Source organism: Notechis scutatus, chromosome 9, assembly GCF_049901735.1.
Source record: "Notechis scutatus isolate UNSWTSFEM ecotype Mainland chromosome 9, rNotScu1.2, whole genome shotgun sequence".
NCBI lineage: Eukaryota > Metazoa > Chordata > Lepidosauria > Squamata > Elapidae > Notechis > Notechis scutatus.
In genome coordinates, this window is record NC_142017.1 from 14,595,684 (window position 1) to 14,622,256 (window position 26,573).

Here is a 26,573-nt window from a genome sequence, read left to right on the forward strand (position 1 = left end):
GTAGGATTTCAAGAAAGCTGCAATTCCTTAATTCTTCGTTTCTAGTGATAATCAATGTGTTTTGTCTTTGGTCTCTCCCAATCCATTTTCTACATGGGCAAGAGCAGCAAGGCAGCAGCTGAGAGCCAGGTTTTTCTGAACTGCTTACACATGCACTCCAAAGCAAGCAACATGAAAGGATCCCTGCTGTCCATTAAAATGCCATGGCTTCCAAATCCCAGTGTGATGCTTCGGGTTTAAAAGAATAGGCCAGTGCGCTTGCATTGTGGGGAAGCTCCTGCTAATGAAAGGAACAATGGGATGATTAGCGCTACCAACCATGTAAAGCAATGCAATTGTTTGTTTAATTGCCAGGGCTAAAATGAATAGAAGAAGGGCAACCTAATTGTGGAAAAGGGAGGAGGTTCGGATAGTGGCGTTTACAAGCATCACATTGATACCAGAGTTGGCTTCACACATCACATCAAGATACATTTCATTTGGTTACTAAGCAATGACTGACTGGATGCATACAAGTCAAAAAAAACCTTGCACCTACAGATGTTCAAAAATTGAACCTAAGACCTAAGTGCCAAGATGTTATCTACCACAAAACTAAGCTGGTTTCCTCATCCAAGAATCATTGACAATATCTTGCAGCAATGATCACCAAGTATACGCCAAAAATCTAAGCCACCATATTTCTTTTCTTTCCATTCAATCTTGTCCAATTCGCAGAGACCGCCTAGGCAAGACCCTGAGGTTTTCTTGGCAGGTTTTACAGAAGTGGTTTATTATTGGCTCTTTGCCTCCACTGAGAGAAAGTGACTAGCTCAAGGTCGCCCAGCTAGCTTTGTATCTAAAGCAGAACTAGAACTCACAGATTTCTGGTTTCTAGCCTGGTGCCTTAATTGCTACACCAATCTGCTCTCCAATGCCAATAGAGGGCAGCAAAGTGGGATTGAAATCCTTTGTTGCCACCTAGTGGTCATCTAATTTTTTTAGCCCATATTGAAAGCCTCCTTAGAGAGTTTATACAGGTACTTCTGAGTACTTCATTACATTGCTTTACCTCGCCACTTATATTTTCTGCTGTTTTCACCTCATGGAATTTTATTGGAACAACTACAGTAGCAATTCAATACCCAAAGAGCTTTTTACAGCCTGATGGTTGTGGAGTTCAAAGAGATCTCCTCTAGCACAGTAGATACCCTTATTCCACTGCAAGTATTTCAAGGTGAACTTATAGTTTAACCCAATCAACTGTAGACTTTCCTTTAAAGAGGAAATTTCTGAAGGCTAGATAAAGATAAATCCTCCCTTAAACCAAGGTTAGTTTCTGATGATTTCATGCAAACAAATTATGACATTTTCTTGGCAACAATACAAAGTATTTGTCAGGTCCAAAGAACCAAGAATGGCATGTGGATTTACCACTGAGTAGTCTCTTTATTGTTGTTTACCTACAGAGTCTTGGCAGACTAAAGCAGTGATCTGCAAAATTATAGATAAACTCGGTGAATTGCTAGGGAGGATACATCTTTGCTCTCTTCCTGCTCACCAGATATTCCAAGACTCACTGTCTCTTTGCTCTCTAGGAAGGAGCCCCTCATTCCTGTGACTCCAGGTCACATTATTCCATCACTTTGTTCTGATTTTTCCCCAATTTTTCAACCTAACCTACAGTCCTGAGATTGCCTGATCATCCCTATCTATGAACTAATCAGTTCCAATCCTAATTTTTAGCAGTCAGCTAAAATGGACTAGATTGTGGATTGGTGTATCATGCATCAACCCAAAGCTTGGAGTGCAATTACAGAAACTCTCCAAAAAATGCCGCTGAGTTGCAGGATTTAATTGCACAGAAATTTAAAAAATGAAGTATTAAATATACAGACCTTCATCAGATTGAATTATGTTTAGATTTAATTTTGTCAACTTTTGTTGCTTTTTGTCACTTTTTGAAACCTGCCCCTTCCAACATGTCCCACTGCTACCCTCAACTAAAAAAAAGTTGTATGATCATGTATGCATACTTACATCTATGCATCCCTACATTTCAGTTGTACAGCAAGTGAAAATACATCAATGAAATTCCACCATGCCCAGTTTTCAAAGAATGCATAATAAAATACATGATGGGCTTTTTCTATGGAACAGAGATCCAGTCCTCTGAATCTGAGGATAGCCTTTGGAAGTCTTTTTTTTTTTTACTACAATATTTGGAATTCACTCCACAAGTGTCCATGTAGGTAAATGAGTAGTAAAACTGAGAAGGTAATATCTACAGTACATAAGCCTGACATTTTAGTAAAGTGTTGCCCATCACTGTGTCAAACATACATCCAATATATTTGATGCAGAAAAGGAATTCCCATAAATGAACATCTGTCCTCCAAGTGTTCCCACTGCTCAAGAATCCATTTGGAGAATCTTTGTTTCTCATGAAATGATATCATCTCTATCTAAAACTCTTGCTGAATGCTGAGAAAATAAGGGTGAGGTGGGGTGGAGGCAAATGTTGCAAGATTTTGATAAACGTGCCAAAAAGAAGATCTCATAAGTAGCAGTTGTTTGGAGAATTTTGACAGTGGATTGGCTTCCCACATTGCACTAAGCAATGGTTTGCTTGAACATAGCCTACCAACGAATCACAATTTGTCGAGTTTACAAAAATCCACCGAGCCATAAAAAGCATGGCTTATGAACACCACAGAAGGATTCACCCATCTTGCTAAAGCTGAAATGTATCAACCATATGATGATTTAGCATGATGCACAATCTCAGACTGAAGGCCTTCATGTCACAAGATAGAACTTAATTGGCTTCTGAATGAGATTATATAGACTTGCCCAGAATAAACTCATCCCAGAGTCCTGAAGGAAGGACCCTGCTAAGGGGTCAAGCAGACTTCTCTGGCACTGTGCATGAGGGAACATGTGCATCTGTCATCCATGGACGGTTGCATAGAATTCCTTTTCTGCATCCATACGTCTGCGAATTTTAATGTTTTGGCTAGAAGCCACTTAAACAGCAAAGCACAGAAGTCAGATCAAGCAATCATCATACAGGATGTGCACTCCAGATGGGCTCTAGGTTTTTTTTGTGTCAGCCCATCTTCTGCACATACCCATCAACCCCTCTCTCTTATGGAGATTGTCAATTATTCAGGTCATGGATGTCCCAAGGGTGCTTCTCCAAATTCCTTGGACTTTCTCGTTTGTTTGTTTTCTTTGAGTTCGAACTGAAGAAGCTTCTTGGATGAGTAGCGAAACATTTCCAAAGGGAAAAAAATGCAGTTTTGCCTTTTGGAAAAACATCTTTGGGACTTAGCAGCATAGGTATGAAGCAACAGTTGTGGGCCGTTGCAGGCAACTTTAAATCAGCCTAAAGCCAACAGGAGAGAACAAGTGTAGCGGAAGGGGAACAGTCTGAAAACCGAGCAACAACACATAACACTTACCAAACCTGTGCACGTGGATATGGCAACGGAAGAAGAACTGTAGTTCCTTATAAATCCCTGATAGAAACACTGTTCAATATCACGAACCTGAGAATCTTCAATGCCATCTTTCCCAAGCACCTGGATAGTCACGTTCTGGCTCAGAAAGTTGGAAGGCTTCAGCTCGAGATGCAGTTCCTGTCCAAATGCTGAAAACCTGTAGTGCAAAGAAGCTTTCGAGTTCAGGGTGGATCTCTTTCTCCTCGCGCTGTGCAAAATGTCATGCGAGAGATAAGATCCGCTGGAGTCCACCTCGACTGGAACGACAAAGGTGTAATCTGGAAGAAGGTTGAGAACAGGGTTAGCCACCAGCCTTCATCTTCCCTCAGGCATGTTTTTTTTTTGGGGGGGGTGTCTTTCTTGGTCTTATGGATTCCTCGTTGGAAGAAATATCCATCTGGTTCCGTTCCAAGTTGGAGAGAAAGACACTGGAAATGTGGAGGCTGATTGGAAAGATGGTTTAGTGATGGAGCAGAATCGGCAGCGGTCCTGGGTCAGCTGACCAATTGGTTTGATGAGTACATGGATCTGAATACGGTTTGTTCTACACCATTTTGTAATTTAGAGGCTTGCTTTGTGCCTTTTTGTTATTTGACTTTAATTAGTTTGTCTCGCGAAGGCCGGCACCGAGTCTAAAGATTAAAAATCTTTAGCAAATATAATTAATCCTAGCTGCTGGCTTCCTTGGGGTTTTAATCCTGTCTTGAATGGATTATTACCAAATCTGCATTTTTAAAAGGTGGCCTCCTCAGTTTCTTGGGGGGGAGGGAGATGGAGTCTGCTTCCTGGCTTTTAAGAGCACGTTTCTTTATTTCTCATTTAGGGAAATATAATATTTGGCCTTTTTAATATTTCTCAAAATATTTCATTCTTCTAGGAGTTGGGGGGCTTCCCACTCTAAAAGTTAACTTTCCTGAGATGAATCAATGGAACCAGACTATTAGAGGAACAAGGATGCCACTACCATTCATTGGGCTCAAAACGGGAGGTTTTACTTTTCAATTCAGTCACAAATGCCCAAATTTTGCTGAAACATGAGCTTGGAGGCTGCTGTGCCATTCCTGGGAGCACAGTCCTTTTAGGTTGCAATTGGTTTTAATATGATATTGTGTTTGTATTACCTTATAAGTCACTTACAGTCATGTTTGAATTAGAGCAGCTTATAATTGAAGACAGTAAAATAAATAGTTTGGGACCAAGCTCCTCACTCCCCTGCACCCCCATCCTTTCCCAGGGCAATTGCAAAAAATTATAAAATCTGGTTTATTCCTTCCCTACTCTTGGAACAGTCCTGGTATTCTGACCCAAACCCTTTTCCAATAAAACAAACACAAAACAAAGGGAACAGAAACCTCTTAACGATTCTTACGAATCCCCGGTTAAAAGGCTGCTATAAACTAATTAACTTTGATAAGCACGAGCCTCGCCAAAACGGTGTGAGGCTGCCAAGAATAACAGATAAGAAATATTTTACAACACGAGAGTCTTCAAATACCAACTTAAGATACTGCAATGTCCACGAGGCTCGAGTTTCAAAATGTCTTTGCTTCCTGCAAAGAATGTCTGATTCACAGCTGGCTTTTATCTTCTTGAAGGAGGGGCCATTACCTTGCAGCCTTATTCCTGAGTCGTCCGTGCTGATGCAGCTGCTCTTTCCTGCGAGCAGTTCTGCGTGCACGCGCAGAGCTCCTTGGGAGCCTCCTTATCGCTGCTGCCAGCTCCCACAATCCCTGAAGGCAGCAGTCCACTCCCTAATGGTCCTGCCCCCTCATCTGAGTCCTCGCTCTCCTCAACCATCCACACCTGCTGCCGGCTAACCACAACACCTGAATACTGCAGAATACTGCAGCTGCAGACTTCCCTGGTCATTCTTGAATCATTCGTTTTGTCATTTATTTGACGGCAAAGATTACCTTTATTGGAAACCAACGATATAACTCAACTAGACAGTCTTCTTAGGTTAGCCCTCCCCCGCACCCAATAGGGTCTAGTGGGAAATGCTTGAGTACATCAACAGTATGCCCTGTTGAGCTCCTGCAGGAAATCTAATAAATAATGAAACTCATAATAAGATTACCCCTAGGTAGAGGCAAATATTTCTCTCCCTGGACACACTGGGAATATATCTGCTCTGTATTGGTGATAGGAAGGGCATCTGGCCATTAAAACACACTGCTAGTTCTATTCAGTTGCCCAGACTCCACCTCGCAAGGGATTATGGGGTCATTAAAAGACGATGATGATGATAAGATTACTTTGGGCTTCAAGATTCCTGATTGCAGAGTCCTTTGCTGGCTCTTCTGTTCTGCCATTGGACTATAAAAACTTCATCCAGTGTCATATAAATATGTCAAGCAACAGATAGCTGTTCCTCTCTTCTCCTTCATTTCCCAAACCCCCGCACATTATTCCAATCAAGAGCATCATGGGAAGTTACAAGATGGCAGATCCACCTGTATTGTGCTAGGTAGAATAAAGAAAGGGGCAGGGTAGGGTTTCCCTGAGTAAACAGGCAAGGATACCAAGAGCTGTTTCTAGTTTTGGATTCATTGCAGAAGGATTCCTACTGAAAATTATTGGTATGGAAAAATCTCAAAGAGGGTCAACTTAGGCAGATTATAGGACAGCAAGTGCCAAGTGCACCTAAGGAGTGGGATGAGGTTTTATGGGTTTTTATGATGTGGAGTTTTAATGTTATAAACCACTCAGAGTCACTGATGTATGCGCTGGGCATCTATATAAATTTGTTCAATAAATACATTTACTCTGACCACACCTTATGTTGTTTCCATTTCTTCACCCCTCTGCTATTCCATAAAACTCTGGCCATGAGGATTTGGAAAGTGCCACAGATACATTAGCTGTGTGTCATCACAACAATAGCATTTGAGAAGCAGCGTCCAAAGCAAATAAGATAACAGAATAACAGAGTTGGATGGGACCTCGGAGGTCATCTAGTCCAACCCCCATGCTCACAAAGGAGAGAGGCCTGGGGCCACATCTTTTAAATTCTAGATTCCGGCTTCAAAGTACAGTACCTCTAACTGAAGCACTCAGCTGAACTCCTACAGTTTTCTGATCTTTAATAACAGCTTGCATTTTAAGTTTGTAAGCTTCTTAAGGGTTTAAGTCGGCTATTTTTAGAGGGCCATGATCAGATACTTTGGAGTTTTCATTATTATTATTTTTTCATTTGATATGGTCATAAAGCTAATAAACTATCCATCTATCCTTCATTGACATTTATTAATAACAGATTTTAAATCCCTCCTCACCTGGGACTTTTATTATTATTATTATTATTATTATTATTATTATTATTATTATTATTATTATTATTATTTATTATTATTATTATTATTATTATTATTATTATTATTATTATTATTATTATTATTATTATTATTATTATTTATTACTAACCCTGGAAAAGAAATCAAAGAAACCAGTGCAAGCAAGCAAGCAAGCAAGCTATGCTGCTTTTCTCTGTTTTGTAAGCTTGGGAAGAAAAGCTACTCTTTCCTTGCACCCCACCCCTTGCTTGGAGAAACAAAGTTATTTCTGAATGGAGTTTTTAATTATCTCCCCATCTTCACAAGGTTGCAAGTGGAGGCATCGTTGCTTGCTCCCTCCCCCCCCCACACACACACACAATAGGGAGAAGGAAATGTTCTGTCGAGAGCACCTCACTTTTCACCAGCAGCGCTAAATCGGAATTTCAGGATGCTAAGCAAAGGCTGGTAGCCAAAACTACAAGCAGCTGCATGAGAAGGGAATTCCCCCAGTGAGCAAGGGCTCCAACACTCCAGAGCAAACACTCTGCACACAAGCATGTATGCTCTTTCCGCCACAAAAACGAGGCTCATTAGCATGCGCTAGTGAAGATATCCTACTTCTTCCCGAGCTCCACAGCCCTGCAAGGATCTCTTCAAGCAGCACCTAATGCGACCGGTTTTAAACATTCTTCCTTGCAGCCTGCACTGGAATGTAACCAGCACTCTGTGGAAATGCTTGGAAGCCTCTGCCCTGTTTGTCTTTTTCTTTCTTTCTTTAATGTGAGATGAACTTTCAATCAATGATGCCTCTCCGTCTCCGGCTCTCTTTGAAATCTAGGAATCCTTCTTTGCCTGTTCACACACGTTTTCCTAGAGTGCGACTTCTCCCTGCGCAAAGGGTTAGAAATGCTGGATTTTCAAGTAATTCTTTCTTCTGGTGCTATGCTTTAACATTTTTGTTTTTTTTTAGTGAGATTAACCTTTTTCTTTCTCCCTCTTTTTTTTTTTTTTAAGTTATTCCTCTGCGTTTCTTTCTTCACATTCTTGCGTTATGAGGGTAGATTGGGAAAGAACTGGCCCTAGTATTGATCTGTAATTATTTTCCCCTGCCTCTTGTTCCTACGGAAGTACATTTTTTCTGAATAATTCCTGTAATAAGTTGAATATATACCCCAAACCTCTGCTCCATACAAGAGCATGGGGCAATTGCAATCTCAGATTATGACTAGGGAAAACCTGGGTTCAAATCTACTCTTAGAGAAGTAGCCCAGTGTCTTCTCTTAGCCCAATCTACCTCGCAGGCTTGTTGTTGAGGAAACACCAAAAAAAGGGGGGAAGTCTTTTTGTCCATCCCCTTAAGCTCCAGAAATAAAGTTTATCAAGAATTAAGTGCACTTGTTTCAAACAGATTTTTGAAACTCATGGTGAAAACAAATGGACCTGTTCAAGGTAGTCCAGACAGGAAGCACAGCTATGAGTGCTAACTCTTTGTTTACTGTAAGATTAATTAACACAATCTTGCAAGCCTAAAAGTATTTCTCTAAAAGTCTTCTCCTTTTACTCTCTGGAAAACTAGCTGCTTCCCAGTCTCCTCTCTTTGGTGGGCTAAGCTATATTTTACTTGAGAGTTGTCCAGTCTGAGGTCCTTCCTCTTGTCTCCCGAGGGCATTCTCACATATCAGTTCACCTAACTTTTGTTCATAGCTACATAAAGTAAATCTGCAGTCTGGGTGTAAATCTGCAGTCTGGGTGTAAATCTGCAGTCTGGGTGTAAATCTGCAGTCTGGGTGCAAATTTGCAGTTCTCATGGCTATTTCCCCACTAGCATTAAAAGTATAGCAGCTGCATTTGTAAAACATCTAGAGAGCCAGACCAAAACACCTCAGCTTCTAAGCAGCACTCTGTCAAAGGTTCCCAGGAAGAAGAATAATGCTCATTACTCAGAGCATCTATAGAGATTCTGAGTCATCCAGTTCATTGTTGTCCCAAATGTGCTTTTTCCCCCCTCAAAAGGCAAGTGGACTTTCCAAGACAAAAAGCACCTTTGGGGCATTACTCAAAGTGTATCATGAGTGCTCTTCCAATTGACAGGATAAAGAGAAGAGTTTACACCCCAGGGAGCTAACAACAGAGGAAGGAAACACAAGCAGGAGTAAAGATTTGAGTACATTGTCCTTTCATTTACATGTCTTTAGATTTTGGTTCAGGAAGGAAAGACGAGGGGATTAAGGGATTCTGCCAGCAGACCAGACCAGCCTCCCAACCCTGGCTACATCTCAGCATCTGATGTAACCTGAGGTAGGAACACTCCATAATCCAACAATGCACCAAAGCTCTAGCCACTACTGCAACATTTTAACACACCTGGTCTGCAAAGTTTAGCCTGTGCGCTTCTAGAAGGAGATCTTCTCCATTTCAGCACTTCAAGGCATTGGAAAAAAACCATTTTTTTTTAAGATGAGCTATACCGAGGCTCTCCTCTGTCCAGAACCCACTTGGCTCAATCATGTCAGGTTGAAACTTAGTTGGGGGGGTGGGGGGCACATGTCCGACTAGAAGACTTCCAAGGTCCCTTCCAACTCTTCGACTCCCAACAGAACCACCAACGCATCTGAACATTAAAGGCTTCTGAGCCAAATCCTTTGCCGCTGTCGCCCCCACCTCAACCCCCAGCAAGACGAGAAAGAGGATGCCCGTTCGAAACGTGGGAAGCTCAAGGAAAATACCAACCCTGGTTGAAGGTGCCGAGGCTACTGCTGTCACCGGGTAACGCTGCCGCCACGACGCCGCAACAGAGGCAGCACAACTGGAGAATCTGCAAAGAGAGAGAGAGAAAGGGGAGAAAAGGAATGAAAGGGGGGAAACAGAAAGAAAAAGAAAAAAAAAGAAAGAAAGAAAGAAAGAAAGAAAGAAAGAAAGAAAGAAAGAAAGAAAGAAAGAAAGAAGAGAAGGGAGGGAGAAGAAGAGAAGGAAGGAAGGAAGGAAGGAAGGAAAGAAGGAAGGAAGGAAGGAAGGAAGAGAGAGGGAGGAAGGGAGGGAGAGGGAGGAAGGAAGGGAGGGAGGGAAGGAGAGAGAGATAAAAGAAAGAAAAAAGAAAGAAAGAAAGAAAGGAAGAAAGAAAGAAAGAAAGAAAGAAAGAAAGAAAGAAAGAAAGAAAGAAAGAAAGAGAAAAGAGAGGGAGGGAAAGGGAAGAAAGAAAATAAAATAAGGAAGGAAGGAAGGAAAGGGAGGGAGGGAGAAAGAAAGAGAAAGAAAAAGAAGGAAAGAAAGAAAGAAGGAAGAAAGAAAAGAAAGAAAAGAAAAGAAAGAAAGAAAAGAAAGAGAAAACTCCGAGGTGCGTTTGCTCTACTCGCCTGGGACAACTGGGAGACCCTGGTTTCCCCCAAACCTGGCAGCGGAGACCCCCCTCCACTTACCTTCGCAACGCTGCCCAGCCAGAGGAGGGTGAGCGCGTGCATGGAGGGGCTCTTGCCAACCGCCACGGGCAAAGCCGACGGGGGACGACAGCTGGAAGCAACGCCTGGGTGTCTCCGCGGGACATCGGGGTGGAGTGCGGAGGGGCGGAGGAGGACGGCTCTACCTGCCGCCGCCTCCGTCACCGCCGCCGCCACCGGCAGCAGCACCACCACCTCCACCACCACTACCACCACCAGCAGCAGCAGCAGCAGCAGCCGAGCCGTGCGGCGGCCTCTCCAGTCCCCACCACATGTTCACAGCGCCGGGGGCAGCCCGCCTTGGCATCCCTCCACCCCCACTACCCCGCTGCACCGCCCCCAGCGGCGGGCACCGGCGCGGGGCAGCCCATCCCGAGAGAGACGCAGCGGGGGGCGGGGGGGGACGGGACGGACGGACAGGCAAGCCCTCTTCCCCGCCTCCGCCTCCCACCCCTCGGCCCAGCGCGCGCACCGACCCGGTGGAAAGGCGCAGCTGCCCGGCTGGCTAGTTGGCTGCGCGGCGCGCAGAGGCGGGGGTTGGGGGGGAAGCGGGAGGGCGACACGAGTGGGGAGGGGCGGAGAGGGGAGAGGAGGGAAGGAGAAGGGCGCGGGCTGGTGGCGGGGTGTTGTGGGGGGGGGGGAAAGCGGGGGAAGCCGCGGAGTCGCCCATCAAGGTAGCGCGCGCGCCCCCCGCGCAAGAGATGGACGCTTTCTTTCCCCGCAGGTCGGGCGAAAGGGCGCGATTCGAGGGCGCTTTCCGCCGGCCAGTCAAACCGCCTGTTTTCACCCCTCTTAGCTAGCCCGGTCCGGACCTGTCCGCAGAGCTCTCCTTCCTTCCCCTCCTCCTCCGCCTCCCTCCCCCGCCTCAGGCAATCCACCGGGCGGAGGGTGGGGGGAAAGGCAGCAGGTGCGATACGACGGAAAGGTGCGATGGAAAGGAAGCGGCCCTGGTGGTAAAAGAGCGCGAGCTCCCAGGTGGTCAATCCGGGATCGAGGTGAAGTCAAGTTAACTCCGAGGGCATCTCTCGGGCGTTTTCTTTTTTTTTCTTTCTTTCTTTCTTTCTTTCTTTCTTTCTTTCTTTCTTTCTTTTCTTTCTTTTCTTTCTTTTCTTTCTTTTCTTTTTTTTTTGGCTGAGGCTTTTTCGTTCAAGACAGACCGAGAATGAAATGATAGGAGCAGAAATCCCATTTCACTGATACGGTTTCCTTGTTGCCTTTCTGGGAGGAGGAGACTCCACCGTATCCGAAGCAGAACAGACAGACAGACAGACAGACACATCTATATGCATGGTGCAGGTATATATTTATGTATGTATATAGTCTGTCTGTTACGTATATGTTGATACACTTTGTCTTGAGAACAGGCAAAAGAATTTTATTTTTAATGTGGGCCAGTGTGCTCACAGTAAAAAAAAAAAAAAGGACAATAAAACTTCTCTTCTCTTCTCTTCTCTTCTCTTCTCTTCTCTTCTCTTCTCTTCTCTTCTCTCCTCTTCTCTTCTCTTCTCTTCCCTTCCCTTCCCTTCCCTTCCCTTCCTTTCCCTTCCCATCCCAGACCCTATCCTATCCTACTAGAAGAATGGTGGAAGGAAATCCAACCGCTAATTGTAGCCTGCTTACATATTGGGTTTATATTGTATAGGCGGACTGGCGATAGGTTTTTGTAGACTACTATCTAAAGCGAAATACAGAATACTATAGCTAGTCCTCTGTTCGTTTTGTGACTGATTTAAAGTTACAGCAGCACTGGGAAAAAAAGTGACTTACAACTGTTTTCTATACTTACGACTGCTGCAATATCTCCATGATCACATGATTAAAACTCGGATGCTTGGCAACTGGCTTATATTTATGATGGTTTGCAGTCTGCCAGGGCCATGTGATCCACTTTTGTGACTTTCTGACAAGCAAACCCAATGGGGAAGCCGGAGTCACTTAACAACTGGGTTACTAACTTAACAACTGCGGTGGTTCTGCCATGCCCCTGGTGGAGACTGACTCTGAGGGAGAGGAGGAACAGCCAACAGGGAGTGGAAGTGTGGCTCCAGAGGTTGTGGAGGACATTAGGGAAGGGCAGAGGCTGCCTGAGCAGTCAGAGGAGGACCCAGACCCATCCCCTCTCCATCCTAGGGCACGCAGGGAGGAGAGGATAAGGAAGGGACATGGTCTACTCAGGATGAGAGGGCTTTGATCCTCTTCATGGGCTGCAGCTGTGACAACTGAATAAGAAGACGGACTTGCATACGGGTGAACGCTGGAAACAAAGCGTGGAAATATCTCTAGTTTATGGTTCCTCTGTGAATTTGGCATCCTTCCTAGTGTGTGTTATCTGTGGACGTCCTCCAGCCCTTATCTTGCCTGGTTTGTGTTGATTTTTTCCTTCTTCTTGTAACTGTTTGTGTGGGAGTTTTTTGTCTTCTGTCAAGATTATTCAGAGCTTGGATTAAAGTGAAGGAATAAAAGGGGCTTCACCTGTTTTCTGTGACGGTGTTTGTTTTGTATCCTACCCTGGGTCATCACAGGTTCACTTAACAGCAACTGTGGCAAGAAAGGTCATAAAATGAGGCAAAATTCACTTAACACATGTCTCACTTAGCAACAGAAATTTTGAGCTCAGTTGTGCTCATAAATTGAGGACTACCTGTAATTGGCTCTAACAATGGTCTACCTTAAGCTAAATCTTAAAGAGAAAAACAGAAGAGAGACAGAAAGCTCCTTTTACTGATATTAGGCTTGGAGATAAACCAATTCAAGAAGATATGAACTCCTTTTCCTAACTCTGTTGTCATTTTCTTCAGTGGGTCAAAACATGGCTCAGTTTGGCTTAGCGCAAGGGTCTTCAAACTTTGCAAGTTTAAGACTTGTGGACTTCAACTCCCAGAATTCCTGAGCTAACATGACTGGAGGAGGAATTCTGGGAGTTGAAGTCCACAAGTCTTAAAGCCGTTAAGTTTGAAGACCCTGGCCTAGTGGTTAAGAAACCAAGAGACTATGAGTTCTAGACCTGCCACGAAAGCCAACAGGGTGACTTTGGGCCAATCATGGTCTCAGCCCAAACCACCTAACGGGGTTGTTGTGGGGAAAATAGGAGGAGGAAGGAGTATTAGGTATTAGTTATTTTTAAAACAATGAACATGGGACAAAACCAAATAAAAATAAACAATATGAAGCAATGATACAATCTCCAATATTTATGATGCTGAATTATAAATGGAATCCCCAGATTATAATCCTCCTGTGCAATAGATGCTCCTCTTGGATATAAATCATAGCCTGTCCTTGGTTTATTGTAAAAACACAATGGGCAGGGTCACACAGGACCCAAAGTCATAAATCTAAGACAAAAGCAAATTAACCACTTTGCATTTTGTATGTATAGAAACCAAGCCAGTCCTTCTTTGACAAATCATGATTCCTTAAAAAAAAAAAACACTGGCTTAATCATAGGTGAACCAAGCACATTCTCCAATTACTTTATTCCCTCCTATGCAAACAGTCCACTGTCCTTTCCCACTAGTTTGTATCTCTTCTGAATTTCACAAAAGGGCTGTGCTTGTTCAAAGGGGGGAAAAAAGTTAGAAATGTGGCCTCAGAGGTGTTTGCATCAAGCATCTAAATGGAGTGACGCCCGTGCAAAGAAATGGAGGCACAAGCTAGTTTTAGCCTGTGGCCATCTTTGCATTCACCTGTGAACCACAGATCCAGTTTGTCTGAAATACAATTCTAGACCAGCATGCCTATTTTTCCCAACAGAGATGTCAGTTTGGAACAAGGCCTTCTATAATCTTTTAACCCTTCCATTGAGGACCTGTATACTGCACAAGTCAAAAAGAGGACTGTGAAAATATCTGCAGACCCCTCACATCCTGGACATAAACTGTTTCAACTCCTTCCCTCAAAATGATGCTATAGAGCACTGCACACCAGAACAACTAGACACAAGAACGGGTTTTTTTTTCTGAACGCCATCACTCTGCTAAACAAATAATTCCCTCAATACTGTCAAACTATTTACTAAGTCTGCATTACTATTACTATTACTATTACTATTAATCCTCCCATCCTTCCTTTCATCCATCCCCACCCACTTATGACTGTATGACTGTAACTTTGTTGCTTGTATTCTAACTATTTTTATTGACTGTATGACTGTAACTTTGTTGCTTGTATCCTAATGATTTATATTGACTATTTCCTTGTATGATTTGATTGCTTATTGTACCCTATGACTATCATTAAGTGTTGTACCTTATGATTCTTGACTCTTGACGATTGTATCTTTTCTTTTATGTACACTGAGAGCATATGCACCAAGACTAATTCCTTGTGTGTCCAATTACACTTGGCCAATAAAGAATTCTATTCTAGTCTATTCTACTCTGTTCTGTTCTGTTCTATTCTATTCTATTAAGGTTCCTCCTCCTTGCTAAAAAATGTCGCTTTGATCATGCTGTCAAAAAGTGTTTTGTGCTTCTCATAAATATGAGAAGTCCTTGTCAGCATTACCATTGAGGTGAGCCTAATTCTCACCAAGGTGCTAAACAATGTATTTCAGCCATCATGCTTGGAGAACTTGCAGATGCTCCACTTTTAGAGTCAAGAAAGAAAGAACATTTTCAATCCATGTTTATTTACCATAAAAGATCACCCCGATAAAGAAAACATTTTAAAAAAACATACAGGTAAATGATTAATATTTTTTAAAACTTAAATCTTCCTTACACAAGAAAAATGAGCAGGCGCACACAGACATCTCCAAAAACTTTTTGTTTCCTGACAATCAGTAATCATCAGAAATAAGAAAACAGGTCATCCTATAATATTCCCCTTAAATTTCCAGGTATTTATGCAGGTACAAATCTAGAAATGATTGCTTAGATTTAAAATGAAGTCCAAACATGAATGAGTTTACACAGTTACAGTTGTCCACTATGCTAAGCCATAAATGATGGTATAGAATAATAGAACAGAACAGAACAGAACAGAACAGAACAGGAATAGAATAGGAATAGAATGTAGAAGGAATAGAATAGAATGGAGTGGAATGGAATAGAATAGAATAGAATAGAATAGAATAGAATAGAATAGAATAGAATAGAATAGAATAGAATAGAATAGAATTCTTTATTGGCAAGCGTGATTGGACACACAAGGAATTTGTTTTGGTGCAAATGCTCTCAGTGTTCATAAAAAGAAAAAATACATTTATCAAGAATTGTAAGTATAACACTTAATAATAGTCAAAGGGTACAAATAAGCAAACCATACTAGGAAACATAATAATAAGCAATCAAATCAAATCAAATTATACTAGTAAACAGTCAATTTAAAAAATCATAAGGATACAAGCAACAAAGTTACATTCATGCCGTCATAAGTGGGAGGAAATGGGTAAAAGGAAGGATGAGAAGGAAGGATAAGAATAGTAATAGTAATAGCAATACAGACTTAGTAAATAGTTTGACAGTGTTAAGGGAATTATTTGTTTAGCAGAGTGATGGCATTCGGGGAAAAACTATTCTTGTGTCTAGTTGTTCTGATGTGCAGCTCTCTATAGCATCGTTTTGAGGGCAGAAGTTGAAACAGTTTATGTCCAGGATGTGAGAGGTCCGTAAATATTTTCACAGCCCCCTTTTTACTTGAGCATTATACAGGTTCTCGATTGAAGGCAGGTAGGTAGCGATTGTTTTTTCTGCAGTTCCAGAAACCATAATGGGTAGATTCACACGACATAACAAATCTCAAGATGGCTTCGGATGTTATGTGTATTCGGGATCATCTTCTCATAATGGGAAAAGACTGTAAGGAGGTGCTCTGTCCATAAGCCCCCCCAAACAATTATCTCTCCAGCTTCTCCTGGAACACCACCAGCCTCTCCTCCCACCCCCAATTGTTCCAGATCCTGCTTTTAAACTGTTCCTACTTTGTATCCTAAAGTTCCTCCCAGCAGAGTACACATCATCTGCTTCATGTGGAAATGAATGAATATTGCCAAAATCTTTCCTGGATGGATGGATGGATGGATGGATGGATGGATGGATGGATGGATGGACGGATCAATCTGTGAAATGCATCTGATAACGTTTGACTGAAAATAGTTCAAACCTTTGCCGAGTCTCCTTTTTTGGCTGACTTTAGGAAAGTTTAGATATCCTTTATGTGGTGTATAGCTTGCATTTGGAATTTTCAAGGGTAACGTCCTTTATCTAATTATTTTGGCATAGAAAAAGGTTGGAAAATTTGGCAAGGGTGGATACAGACTCTTCCACTCGCTAGAAAGTTAAGGCAGAAGGTGGAGGTGAGCCAATTGCCAGCAACTCTGCATAGGTGTGGAGGGAGAAAAACCTCATGGAGTCAAAAACAATGCCCATTTGCAGTTTATCTGAAATTGGTTTACAGTGGGAAATTGCAGACACAAATCAAGCGAATTTAGTCAGTCTACCCTGTTTCCTGACCATAAACATTTAGTAAATTCTTGTTTGGAGAAAAGTCATTTCTCTTTGTAGGTCCTTCAGAAGAGATCTGTTTGAGATAAAATGGCCAAGTAGGGGGTGTTTGTGTGTGTGTTTGTGTGTGTTTGTGTGAGGGAGGGAGGGGGAGGAGGAAGCAAATATATCAGCAAAACAGGATAAAAAATTTACAGTTTTTGCAAGCTCCCAACAGGTTTGGTCTCTTTTATTCTATTTGTGATTTAATTTAGGGACTCTGAACCTAAGCATCAAATAAATAAGGTACTTAGGCAAAGAAGAAATTAACCTCACTTTCATTCCAGACTCTTCCTGATTTTTTCCCCCATAAGCCACTTCCATATTAACTTTGGCTGGACTGACAAATATCAAAATAAGCACGTCTTCTGTCTAAATATCTGCTCATATGATTACTTGATTTTCATGAGCATGCTTGCCCATACAAGACCATGACCATTCTTCCCCATAAAAACATTTCGTAAAACCAAATTTTTATGGGCTAAAGTTTTGAGTCTTATCACTTTAACCAGAGTCACCTAGGCATCCTCATTCATCTTTACCTGTTATTTGGTAAGACTTGATGCTTAAAGTTGGAGAACTAGCATCTAGATTTGACCATATTAACTTTTATTTAGATTCATTGGTGTAAACCAAACTGGGCAGATTCCAGCCTTGTGGGATTGAATTGCCTTTTACGACAACTCCAATATCCTTCAATCAGGGCCTGATTCAAAAGTTAGAGCTGATCATTCTGAATTCAGGAAAGTACTTAGTATCTCCATTCATTTAACGGACTACTTTAAATGAATGGAGATCACAGCCTGCTTCATCTTAGCAATATAATTTATGGTATTAGGAAGCTACTACAGTTATTACAACAAAAACAGGAGACAGAAATTCTTCCATATCTATCACAGGTTGTTAAGAGATCTGCCATAAAATTATACCTATTCTCTGTTTGTGTCTAATATACAGCTTTGACGGATGCTGTTTTTGTTAGCCTATATAAAGTGAATCAAAGGCTGAGTTTACACATGTATGTTTATTGTTCAGGAGCTGCAACTTCATCTGATGACATGCCAGTGAGAAATAGCAGACTAAGATCAAATACTGTGGGAGAAACAAGTACCAAAAAAACAAACCAGGATGGAGGGGAAAAGTGATGGGTAATTTTGATTTTTCTTTTCTTGGTTTCTATTATAATTTTAACCCACAGACCACCACAAGGAGCCTATAGCAGTGAAATCATTGGCATTGATTAGGACGAATTGTTCGGCTTCTGAGTGTATTCCCTGTTCATTTAGCTCAATGCACCAAAGTTGCATTAAGATTTATCTAATTTAAAATTAATTAGAGGAGTCAGTTTGTTGTAGGGGTTAAGGCACTGGCAGACCTTGAGTTCTACTTTCATCTTGGGCAAAAAAAAAAAAAGCACCTGATGGGTGACCTTGAGCCAGTCCTTCTCTCTCAGTGAAGACAACTGCGGGGACTAATGTAGGCAGTTGCTAGGACTCATGACAGGAAGGAAGGAGGAAGGGAGGGAAGAAAGGAGGGGGAAGGGAGGGGGAAGGGAAGGGGATGGGAGAGATGAGGAGATGGGAGGGAGGAAGAGGATGGGAGAGATGAGAAGAGGACAAGAAAGGAAAGGAAAGGAAAGGAAAGGAAAGGAAAGGAAAGGAAAGGAAAGGAAAGGAAAGGAAAGGAAAGGAAGAAAGGATGTTAAAAGATGATCATCAAAATATTCCCATTTTACCACTGGGTTTTAGTGGCCTGAGTAGAAACTTTTGCTTAGAAGAGATGGTGCTCATTAAAATTAGAAATCACTCATGGATCTCTTTTTGGCTTACTTCCTTATTGGAGGTGCTGGAGGTGGCACTTCCTGGTCTATTTCTAGGGCTACATTAGAAAGGGAAATGTGATGCAAAGCACAGCAACACCAGCACAATCCCAGGAAAATACAACTTTGATTTAAGGAGCTGCTGACAGGTAAAATCTACACACCCACGCATGTTCCAAATCAGTTTTTTCCCCCTTGAATCCAGACGGCTGCCCAATCCAGGTTATTTTTATTCCTCCCTTTATATATTTTCCAATAATTCTGAAGCCTCCCAGGTTGCTTGTATTGAAAAAAAGAGCCCCTGGGAGGAGTTTCCTCTTCATATCTTACTTCGGGGTAGAATGGAAATGTGTTACAGAAAGAATATTGTGTTTTAAAAGATAAGGTCATTCTTTAAAAATATTCCTTGGACCACTTAAGAACTACAGAAATATAAGAGGACCATGATCTACTTGTGAGAATTTCACTATTCTGTTCTTTGAAAGAAATGGACTGGAACTTAGAACAAGAGTTTGCAAATGCTGGATTCATGCCTTCAGACCTATATAGAAGAATATTTTATTTGATCACGTGTGATTAAACACACAAGGAATTTGTCTCCGGTACCAAAATTCTCAATGTACATGGAAAACAACAGAGTAATAATCATAAGATACGAGGTGATTCTTCCTAATCATGGGACATCTAAATGATAAATTAGTGCAGAGAATTAGGAAGGTGAATAGCAATAGTATTTAGACTTATATACCGCTTCACCGAGCTTTACAGTTCCCTCTAAGCAGTTTACAGAGTCAGCATATTGCCTTCAACAATCTGGGTCCTCACTGAAATTTACCAACCTCAGAAGGAGGGAAGGCTGAGTCAATCTTGAGCCAGTGTGGATCAAACCCCTGGCAGTCAGCAGAAATAGCCTGCAATACTGCATTCCAACCACTGGGCCACCACTGATAGAAATATTCCTATTCCATAGGAAAGACAGATTAAAGCCCTGAATGTTTATTTTTGCTTTTTCTAAGTCAGGAAAACTGCTAACATAAAACTTCTCCCCAGTCTCAGGATTAAAATCTACATTCTGAGAAGCATCAAAATATTTGTAGTGGGAATGGAGATGTTTTCTCCAAAAACTATTAATATTTACACATTACCAAAACCCGTAAATTGCTGGCAAGTGCCAAGCAATTAAGGAGGATCTCAGTAGAACTGTTTTTTCCCAACCTATTTGCCATAGTATTATGACAGTAGATATTAATGAAAAAAATGTCGTTTCATTCATTTTTGCAAACCTTTTTAATCACGATGGAACAAAAGGCTCCCAAACTGAAAATCTGTTTCCCACCAAAAAAAAAAAAAAAACCTCCAGCAAAATCAGAGGGCACCAGACCTCTCATTTCTAACTGATCCAAGAGATGCTTTTGATTACTGATATTTAAATAACAATTTTATGCTTACATGATTTTACAAAGCCATTCTAATTTGATTAGATTTACTCTCTGGTTATTGTTGAATATCCTCTCTCTGGAGTTCCACAAATGAAGTTCCTGCTGACATTCCTGTCGGCCACAAGCAGCCAGAATCACTTAACAGATAACAGATAATCAGAGTTGGAAGGGACCTTGTAGGTCATCTAGTCCAACCCCCTGCCCAAGCGGGAGGCCCTACACCATTACAAATGGCAGTCCAATCTCTTCTTGAAAGTCTCAAGTGATGGCGCTCCCACAATTTCCGAGGGCAACTTCTGTTCCATTGGTTGATTGTTCTCACTGTCAGAAAGTTTCTTCTTATTTCCAGGTTAAATCTCCCCCTGTTCAGTTTCCATCCATTATTCTTGGGAGTAGTCTCAAGCAGAAGCTTTATTGCTAGACACTTATGCATCCAGTTTTGGTCACCACACTATAAAAAAGATGTTGAGACTCTAGAAAAAGTACAGAGAAGAGCAACTAGGATGATTAGGGGACTGGAGGCTAAAACATATGAAGAACGGTTACAGGAACTGGGCATGGTTAGTCTTGTGAAGAGAAGGACCAGGGGAGACATGATAGCAGTCTTCCAATATTTGAGGGGCTGCCACAGAGAGGAGGATGGGGTCAAGCTATTTTCTAAAGCGCCTGTAGGCCAGACAAGGAATAATGAATGGAAACTGTTCAAGGAGATATTTAACCTGTAAATAAGGAGAAACTTTCTGACAGTGAGAACAATCAATCAATGGAACAGAAGTTGCCCTTAGAAGTGTGGAAGCGTCATCACTTGAGACTTTCAAGAAGAGACTGGACTGCCATTTGTCAGAAATGGTGTAGGATCTCCCGCTTGGGCAGGAAGTTGGACTAGATGACCTATAAGGTTCCTTCCAACTCTGATTATCTGTTATCTGTTATGTTACAAGAATCTCACCAGATTGACTGCATTCCCTTTGAGTATGGTCATATAAGGATTCAGAGATTCTGGGAGTGGACAAGCGGTTCCTGCTTTTTGCAGTGCAAGGACTACAAGCTCGAACTGTTCTTAACGCTTTCCTTCAATCTAACTGGAGATTCCATCACATCACAATATTTTTATTGTATAGTGTTCTACTGGACGGCATTGTATTGCATTGTACTTGGCTAATCTAGTTTTCAAGACAGAAACAAATGCTGCATTTTCATGCTGAGTGCTTTAGAACCCGTAATTCTGTGTCTTGAAAACATTTTCAATCTGTCTTTGCTAAAAACTAATGCTTGGATTTGAAAAAAACAAAAAAGATTAACAGAGCTTTTTTTTCCCCTAGCATCGTCAATAAGGCATTAAAGACATTGAAAAAGAAAACGACTAGAAAGGGGAATTCCAAGTACGGAAACCAAAACAGAATACCTTTAAAATGCACAAATAACATACTTTTTTTTTCTGGACTGCTTCCAAACACCATGATCTTCTGTTATCATGCACCAGAAAAACGAGCAAGAAAAGGGCTGTGACAGACCTCTGCCTTTTGTCCACAACAAAAAAATAATAATGATGATGAGTATCATGATAAAATTCCCATTATTTAGCAGATAAATGTGGGGAAGGGATTTTGACAGTGGGTGGTCAAATTTATATTTTTAAAGGTTTATATTTTATAAGTGTTTTTGGAAGCTTGCCCAGGATTTTTTTTTAAAGATAACTCTGAATTTGTAAAAAACCACCTCTATTTCACTCTCTCTTTAAAAAAATAAAAAAGATTCGCACACCTCAAATTGTGATCAGAGATGAGAACTTGACTTCTGTACAGAAATGTCCGTGGTTTTCCAATTAAGACTTCTGGAATCAACAAACGAATAAATACAAGGTGTTATTGTTGGACCTTTTTTATTTTTAAATCCTCTTTTTAAGCTGAAAAAGTATTTAGAGTAGCTAAGATATATTGTGGGGCAGCCATTTCTGACATGCAAAAGGGTTTTGTTTTTTTTCTGATGGGACTGAACAGCACACCTGTATGGTGATATTTGATGTTTATAATCTCTTGATATCTTCTGGATCAGATGTTGCCAACCTTTTGGACCTCAGGGACCACCAAACTCATAATTTTAAATCCCTCAGACCCTGGGAAAATCCCCCCAAAAGTTTGCAGGAAAATTCCCCACCCTGTTTTCCTACCGATCCATCGTTCTTTATTTGGGATCGCAGGATAGTGCCTCCAGCTCCGTTCTTGGGCGGGGGTGGGGGGGGCGGGGAGAGACTTTTGGCTTCGTGCAAGGAAAGTAGCAGAAACAGCAGAAGTCTTTCTTTCTCTCCCTCAAACTCTGCCAGAAATGAGTCTTTGTGAGTCTTTGCCAGTGCAGCCTCTTGGAGCAGGATGCTTTGCAGGGTCCCAAAAACTCATTTCTGGTGGAGTTGGGGGGAGAGAAAGAAAGATTTTTGCTGCTTTCCTTGTGTGCACCCAAAAGCATAAGAAAGAAGCGAAAAGAAGCAGCCAGGTGAGGTGGGGCAAGTCCACCCTGCACTTCCCCCCCCTCCCCTCACTATCTCGACACAAGCCTTGTGTTCCCACGGGCCATGTGGGCAGCACAACCTTCTGTTCCCACGCAGCCTGGATTAATTGCTTTGGGGGGTGCTTTGGGGGTGACATTTCTCTGCGGACCACCAAAATTTCCTCACAAACCACCAGTGGACCCCGACCCACTGGTTGGCAACCTCTGTTCAGGATGATTTCAAATATAACTCCCATCTATGACAACCAGACAGGGCTTTAAAAACCATTTAAACCCACGTAAATTTAAAACATTTAAAAACCATTCTAGCTGACTTTCATCATTACAGCTCTTGGGATCAAATTGTGCATTTCCTACATGGAAAAAGTAATTTCCTTTCTTCAGCTGCTGCTGAATCTTTCTGTGTTGAGATTCAATGACTGACTTTCAATTTGGAGACCAGGGAGAACACCTTTCTGCTACCGATGTATGATGTAATAGCTTGATGGTGTCTCCCCTTAGCCTCCCTCATTCCACACAAAATGATTACTATAGTAGAAGTGGTATTCAGCAGGGTCCGACCAGTTCTACTGGAGAAACGGTAGCGGAAATTTTGAGTACTTCGGAGAACCAGCAAATACCAGCTCTAACTGCCCCTGCCCCTATCTATTCTCTGCCTCCCATTGAGTCCCAGCTGATCGGCTGGGTCTTCTTTTGTTGCCCTGCACAGGAGAACAGAGCTGGAAAGCAGGTTAGTGGGGTGAGGAGGAAATGGGGATTTTGCAGTGACCTTCCCCCTAGAGTGGGGAAGGAATGGAGATTTTACAGTATCCTTCCCCTGCCACGCCCACCAAGCCACACCCACCAAGCCACGCGATGCCCACCAAGCCATGCCATAGAACCAGTAGTAAAAAAATTTGAATCCCACCACTGTAGGGACTTTTTTCATTGATGATAATCATGGGAGTATAATCTTTTTTATTTTTAATATAATAATTCCATCTTCAGTTGAACAGTGTGTTGTCTGGGTACAAATATCTTTGTTAAACAATAATCAAAATTTGCAACATCATTCATTACATTGGTATTAATTCTACAATATTAAAGTAATAATATTCAACATACTAATCATAATATTTGCTTATCTCTTTTAACATATCTTCTTTATTTTGTTTCCCTATTTCTAACTTTCATTTTGGTTGTTTAACCATTGATAAAATAAATCCCATGTCATATAATATTCAGTTTGCTCTTTCTCTTCAATTGCAAGTGTTAGTCTATTCATTTCTGCACATTCTAATATTTTCCTAATCACATTCTAATCTGTGGGTATCTCTTCACTCTTCCAGCTTTGTGCAAATACAATTCTAGTGGCAGTTAATATATGAATAACTAAGTATGCATTTTCCTTACTATACAGTATTTTTTGAGTAGAATACCCACAATGTACTGATGATGTTACTTCTGCAAGCAAACAACCAAGCTTGGAGAACATCAAGGACTCCACCATTCAACCCTGAACTACAGATGTTCTCCTCTATTAGAAAATAAACTCTGCTAGTCATTTCTCCCATGATTACAACAAGATGGAAAAGTTGACAGTAAATGACAGTTGAGGGAGAGGAGGAACCATATGCAACCTTCCTCTGTTTTACAATAATATATATATATTATTCCATAGAGGATAACATAACTATTTACAAATGCATTTTAAATCCTATTTGCAAATCTTGGTTGTAATACTATTGAATGCAGCTGGAAAACTGATGTTGATCCCTGCATTGGAAGAATCAGCCATTTTCAGAACAGGAACATAATTTCATTTCCTGATTGAATTTTGGCTCTTGTGAAACTTCAAATCTCCCAGTTGTTGAGGTATGCAAACCCAAACACATTCCACCGAATGCAGACACAATAAGAAATTAAATAAGTGCTGTTGCAGCAGCCTCTAAAAACAATGGTTTATAAAATAACTAGAACATCTTCAGCATGGCAAAATGTTTTACCCTGGAATTGTTTACAGTAGACTCAATTGTCAGTTTTGTGGCATACCAAGAATTTTATTTCCAAACAGGGAAAACAATGTGGTTAATTGAGAAATCAAGAATTGAAAATTAGAAACAGACACTATGCATTACAAGGTAAAATTGTTTTTTTCACTGCAGTTTAGTTTGGATAACTAAAGGATAGCACTACTGAAGGCGCAGCTAGCTGTATTATGCAAGTTATAGTACTTAACTGCTCCTTCACTTCCTTTAAACATCTGATTTAAAACAATAAAAACACGATGCCACTGCCAATGTAGTGTGGGTAGGGCTAAATTCAAAGCAGTGACATAGCAGCGAGATGAGCGACAAACATATTTAATAAATAAACAAATAGTTCTAATATGAAAAATTAGAAATAATGCAGAGAAATGAGCAAGATGGAAATTTGACAATTAGTTACCTGCATCCAAATTCTTATACTACGAACTACAGTCTTTTCAATATGAAAAAATACACATAAAAATGAATTGTATCAAAGGAAGTATTTGCAAAAATAATCCATGTTACATTTACTTTAGACCCCCTGCCTGGCTTGAAAATGTGATTGAATTATGTGAAGCAAAATCAAAGACCAAAATCTACTTCCACTCGCCCACCTATCTCTTCCTGTTATGAGCCATCTATAACCCACAATAATTCTTTATTTTCCTTTCTTACCCACAGATCTCAGCATCCAACACTAGGAGAGACATCAATATTACTGATCATGTGAATTCTACCATTCTATAGACTCAGAAAAGGTAATCGAGTGGTATGAAAAGTATTTCTTTTTCCTAGATACATTTTTTTTTCCTTGCATGAAGATGATACGATGTGAAAGCATCTGAGCCTGGATAGGAGCCAGCCATCTGGGAACCCTTTGCACGTACCTGAAATAGAACCAGAGGAGGGCATAGTGAGGTGAGTAGCTTCCTGGTTTTACCTGAAAGCTTTGTTGGTGGCTGGAGGCCACTTGAACTGTTGCCAAATGAAACACCTGCCTTAACTTTGGATGCCTGCCAGTTTTATATCAGATTCTATTACTTGAGTTATGGAGTCTGGAGACCTCCATCATGCCTTATTGTTGTACATCTTTCTCAAGCTGCACTGAAAGAAGTTTGAAACCTGAAGGCTTGTCTACCCACCCGATTCCGTCCACTCGATCCAAATTCCTGCCACATTCATTGCTTGGACATTGCCACAAGAAATAATTTATCTGAAGATTTCACAACATGGGCTTGAAAGATAAACGAGTAAATAAATACAACTTAAAAATTAACTTCTTGCTAATCCTTCCACAAAAATCTATTGATACAGGTATAACTCTCATGGAAGTTATTCCCAGATTCCTTTTTTTTCAGAATATAGCACCAGATCAAATGTATGTCTGAGATTGCCATGAGGACAACTAAGGCAAATTCAGCATTTATAAAATGATGTTTAGCTCCCACAGGTACATTTTGCATTTATCATTTACTTTCTGACAAGAATTAGAGAATAGCTTAGGTATAATTTTTTTCACTGTCTTGCAATAAAAAAACTTCTCTACTTCTGTATCCCCATGGATCAGATAGCTAATGATAACATCTAAGGATATAGGTATTGACAGGTTACAGCATTTCCGTTTTATTTTATAACCCCTGTAAAATTATTGTTACTGCTATGATGGCCATGAAATCCTGAACTTCACTCAATAGTACAGGACAGACTTTGGTGTGAAGACCTGATTCCTTCAGGACAATAAGGGTCTAAATACCCTAACATTTAAGAAGGTGGCATCTAGCACAGGTTTTAGTTATTTATTTATTTTTGTAAGTCACATAAATAAATAATAGTCTTTTTTTTGCTCATAAACTTTGCCACCACCCAGTTTTAATATGCTGAGAACTACAAAATAATTTGAGGAATGAAGATTCCATGGGGGGAAAAACTCATACAGAGACACACATCCGTAACATATTTTTAAGACAGTTTCATCACTTTTCAGATAAGATATGTGTAGCAGCCCTAGATATTGTGTTACAAAGGCATCTCGAGCTTAGATTTCTCTCAGCCTTTTTTGCCTGGAGCAATGAAGTCTATGTCCTCTGCTGGTGTGAATTGACAAAATACTGGGGAAATAGAATTT

At 41.1% G+C, this 26,573-nt stretch overlaps 1 protein-coding gene and 1 long non-coding RNA gene across 6 annotated transcripts in view; one reads left to right on the forward strand and one right to left on the reverse strand.

The window, feature by feature from the left end:
* Positions 1 to 10,603, reverse strand: part of ADAMTS18 (ADAM metallopeptidase with thrombospondin type 1 motif 18) — a 96,635-nt gene extending 86,032 nt beyond the window's left edge. For 2 of the 5 annotated variants that reach the window (XM_087971620.1, XM_087971617.1), the window contains exons 1-3: positions 10,174 to 10,601; positions 9,488 to 9,572; positions 3,444 to 3,760 (exon numbers count right to left, since the gene is read on the reverse strand). In XM_087971620.1, the coding sequence (XP_087827746.1) occupies positions 3,444 to 3,760; positions 9,488 to 9,572; positions 10,174 to 10,215 (444 nt within the window). In that variant the 5' untranslated portion in view covers positions 10,216 to 10,601. Of the gene's footprint in view, positions 1 to 3,443; positions 3,761 to 9,487; positions 9,573 to 10,173 lie in introns of all 5 variants that reach the window. The other 3 variants (XM_087971619.1, XM_087971616.1, XM_087971618.1) reach the window with 3 other exon arrangements.
* Positions 1 to 26,573, forward strand: part of LOC148129838 (uncharacterized) — a 443,985-nt gene that overhangs the window by 339,626 nt on the left and 77,786 nt on the right. The window lies entirely within an intron of this gene.